The sequence below is a fragment of the Frankliniella occidentalis genome, unplaced genomic scaffold, assembly GCF_000697945.3.
Source record: "Frankliniella occidentalis isolate FOCC.00 unplaced genomic scaffold, Focc_3.1 Scaffold1187, whole genome shotgun sequence".
Lineage (NCBI taxonomy): Eukaryota > Metazoa > Arthropoda > Insecta > Thysanoptera > Thripidae > Frankliniella > Frankliniella occidentalis.
The window spans coordinates 1-3,986 of record NW_026268293.1 but is presented as its reverse complement, the minus strand read 5'-3'; the positions used below and the strand labels follow the sequence as shown (position 1 = coordinate 3,986).

The following is a 3,986-nucleotide window of genomic DNA, read 5'->3' as shown; positions in this document are numbered from 1 at the left end:
CCCTTAATCCGCGCCTGTCCTCCACCCCCTCTCCCTCCACCTACGTCGCTATCGGTAGATTTTTCCCGACACGCTCCTGAAATAATTCACATTGTGACCACAAAATCGCACAAAATAAATTATTTAATTAGTGGCACAGCGTCATACCTGCGCGTTGGCGCTGGGACGCAGACGCATTTCGACATCATTAATCTTCCAGCCGGAAACATAATCAACCCAGTACACAGCATTACTTTTTTTTTTTTTTTTGCTGGACGTCCGTCAGGCGATAGTAGAATTAGCACTGCAGAACAACAACAGTTCGGCGTCACCCGTCCTGCATGGCGGTCATAGGCGGGGAAATATTTCTTAGAAACTTACGTTCGCTATCACCAAATGTCGTACACCATAAACAGTAAAATACATGGTGCGATCGTACAACGCAAAACGTTTCGGGAATCGCAGCTCGTATCGCAAGTCAGAAATCGTACAGCGAGAATCACGCTACAGTCCGCACTACGCACCGTCACCCGGTAATCTGCAACAACTTTTGTCGCCGATGATCGCGAACGCGGGGCGCTAGCCGGGCCGCGGGCGGGACGAGGCCCATGGCCGACTACACCAACTGGGGCGTTCGGCTGCTCGTACTGGTGGCCTTTGGCGTCGTGCTGGGACCCGGGGCGGCGTCTGGGGCGAGGACGGTAAGGACACTCTGATGCGGGGGTGAGAACATGGACGGGTTGCCATGGACTTGGCCGGTATCCATGGGACGTTCGACATGAGCCCGGCCGGATCTGATGAGCCCTGAACGCTTTAGTTCCGATCAGTTCCACTTATGAACCGAGACTGGCCATCGGGATCAGGCTCGGACTCGTGTCGGTTGCCAGACGGGCACTCGTGGCTAAAAAGTTCCGGGCTCCGATCCGGCCGGCCTCATGTCCATAGCATCCCGTAGCCATGGACTCTTGATTCCACAGGGGAAGGCGAAGTCGCGCGGGTCCCACCTAGTGTCCCGCCTGCTGAGCGTAGACATGTGCAGAGACCGCCCGTCCGCGATCGCCAACATGTCGGCGGTCATGCGGCATCTGACCGGCGGGACAATCAGCGTCGACGTCGACATGATCGTCTCCAGGACGGCCCAATCATTCAGTAAGGTAAAACTCCCCTCTCCCTCTCCCAATCCTCGGCATGACGGCCGGTGACGGCTTTTGTTGCGTGTGCCCCCCGCAGTTCGACATGACGCTGACCAAGTGCCGGGACGCCGTGTCCTCCAACTCGTGCGAGTACTACCAGACGTGGACCTACGAGCTCGGGGTGTGCCGGGTGATGAGCATACCCGGCATGCCGTGGAGCGCCAGTATGAGCAAGATGACGCCCCCCTTCAAGTGCCCCTTTGTCAAGGTAACCGCACCTTGCTCACGCTCACGGCCTCACGGCAACGGCCCCTGACAACACGGTGAGCAGCTTTGGTGTCGTTGGCAGGGAGTCTACCACACGCGGAACGCCACCGCCGACCTGGACGCCGTGCTGCACATCCCCATCCAGTGGGAGGGCAACGTGTGGCGCGTCAACATCATGGTCTACAACCAGCTCAAGGAGCTGCACCTGTGCTGGGTCGCGGACCTGGACTTCCCCCGCGTCAAGAACCAGCAGCACGATCCTTAGCAATCCGAGTCAATCATATTTCTGTATTCGTTTAAGCGGTTTTAAAAATGACGTCTGTTCCCGCCTTCGTTAGCTGGAGCCCATGAGCAGCTGCAGGTACTGGTACCAGCGGTGCAGGGTGCTGAAGGCTGCGGGCCGGTTGAGGGGGCCAAAGCCGCGCATGCTGAAGCCGCCGGAGGACCGGCCCTGCGACACAACCCCCACCCCCCACTTTTTTTTGAGCCATCGAAACAAATCAACGATAGCCGCACTTGATCGGGTCAGATCCGCACTCACGTGGTGGCCGTTGGCCCTGGCTATCATCATGAGGCGCAGCTTGCTGGCGGCAAGGGGCTCGCCGAGCACGTCCGAGCCGGAGAGGGCCTCCAGCGAGAAGCGCTCCGACCGCACCTGCGGCAGGACCGGCAGGACGATAAGGTTGAGTTTGAAGTTGGGATAGAGAGGAGGGGGGTGGGGGGAGAGAGTTTCGTACTGCACCTCGATACCATCGGCGAGCAGGGAGAGCGTGCCGAACACAAACGGCAGCGTGCTGAACGTGAGCAAGGAGAACACATTGGCCACTCCGCGGAGCACCTGAACAGTTGGAACAGTGTATCACAGGGGTGCAAGAGGATGCGCGGGTCTAAAAAATCAAATTTAATTGAAAATTGGACATGTTGAAGGTTTAAGATAATAAAGAATAATACTACAAGTGCACGGTACTTGGTAAGTGTTGATTAGTGGCACCACCAGGGCGCCGGCCAGCACGTGCAGCATTGGCCCGAAGGTCACGTCCCTGAGCTCGGCCTGCAGGCTCAGCAGGTCGTGGTGCAGGCGGGCCGCGGCGAGCACCTGGCGGTAGCCGTGCGCCCGCGACATGCGACGCTCGAGCACGTTGTACATGCCGTTGAACGCGAGCAGCGTGGTCGCGAGCAGCACCCACAGCGCGAAGTAGCTGACGGCGTAGAACATCCACTTGATCGTCTCGTTGATGTGGACGAGGACGTGGGCGTGCGACCGCTCCTCGCCTATGGTGGGCGCGGGCGGGCCGGCGACGATCTGCTGCGTCACGATCATGGACATGCCCGACGTCATGTACACGGTGAAGGCGCGGCGCACGAAGCGCACCAGCTCGGCGCAACGGCCCGTCGCCTCCTGCACCTCCCGCCGCACCTCCCCGACGGCGTCCTCGACGTCCTCGGCGAGCAGCCGCACGTGGCGCATCAGGCTGACGAAGCTGGCGGTGCGGCGCGCCAGCAGGAAGCCCGCCGTGCCGGCCGAGTACTGTGGCAGGAGGCCGACCAGGGTGGCCAGGAAGTCCGGGACCGACCGGCTGAGGCCGACGCGCAGCACGGCCAGCACCAACCACACCGGCATCACCAGCACGAGCTGCGCACCGGACAGGAACACGGCAGTTCACGGGTCACCGTCATAGTCACAACTCAGTGGGTTAATGCCAATGCGACAAGCGGGTAGAACAAAACGAGCACCCAGTCAGGACAAATTCTCGACGTCGATGGCCCGAAAATTAGACCTTAGACTCGCCTTAATAGACAGCCTTTACATACGTCGTTCCTAACTGGGCCTCGTTAGCAGGAGCTTCCCGACCCCCTTTCGTTCTGCTCGCTGACCTTTCTCCAGATCCACAGGGCCACCCTGGCGCGGGCCGTCTCCCCGTTGAGGGAGCGCTCCCACACGTACACCTCCCTGCTCAGCAGCATGGCGGCCGATGTGTGGCGAGGACGCCGACGAGGAGTTGGGGTCGGCCACGCCCGCCTCTGTCCAGTCATCAAATTTGCAGCACTGGCGCGTCAACGTTCCCTGACTTTTAAAGTTTTAGACAGTCACTTTTGGCTGTCTCAAAAAAAAAATAATTCCCCGTTCAGATGAGCCGCCGATCGTTCCAGTTTTGACAAGCCGGTTGCCGATGATAGAGATCTGTTTGCCGTTCAGCCCTTCCTTACTTTGCTGCGACGTCCTCTATTTCTACGTATACTGTACGGGATGCAACTGGCACTAAAATAAAAGCGCCATGGTGATCGACGGTAGGCAAGCCCGCCCGCACGACTGAACTGAAACCAGTACAGTATAACCCGAAATAAAAAGAGGACGACGCAGATCACCCTATCACCCACCCCGTCAGCGAGAGAGAAATTTAACGCCGCACTGAACTGCAATATATAAGGGAAGGGACGAACGCATCAGGAGGGTGATTCCTCAATCCTCATAGCGTTTTCGTACCTCCACCTTTGCAGTGAACTTAGTCAAAAGAGCAATACTTGTCAGAATGTGTGGTGGCGAGCATGTCGCGACCCAATTCACGCCGCGGAGCGAAGGAGTTTCTTTACTACCCCTCCCCCCCC

At 58.5% G+C, this 3,986-nt stretch overlaps 2 protein-coding genes across 2 annotated transcripts; one reads left to right on the top strand and one right to left on the bottom strand.

The window, feature by feature from the left end:
• The first annotated feature begins 282 nt into the window (after window positions 1-282).
• On the top strand, window positions 283-1,715 carry LOC113203782 (uncharacterized). Its single transcript, XM_026418651.2, has 4 exons — window positions 283-680; window positions 957-1,133; window positions 1,210-1,380; window positions 1,462-1,715. The coding sequence occupies exons 1-4, from the start codon at window positions 588-590 to the stop codon at window positions 1,642-1,644; spliced, it is 624 nt and encodes a 207-aa protein (XP_026274436.1). The 5' UTR covers window positions 283-587; the 3' UTR covers window positions 1,645-1,715.
• LOC113203789 (uncharacterized) lies at window positions 1,689-3,934 on the bottom strand. The gene is made up of 5 exons (XM_052275926.1): window positions 3,865-3,934; window positions 2,347-3,012; window positions 2,122-2,217; window positions 1,921-2,034; window positions 1,689-1,830 (listed from the first exon to the last, which is right to left on the bottom strand). Exons 2-5 carry the CDS (start codon window positions 2,998-3,000, stop codon window positions 1,714-1,716), a joined length of 981 nt encoding a protein of 326 aa, XP_052131886.1. The 5' UTR covers window positions 3,001-3,012; window positions 3,865-3,934; the 3' UTR covers window positions 1,689-1,713.
• Between the last annotated feature and the right edge of the window lie 52 nt (window positions 3,935-3,986).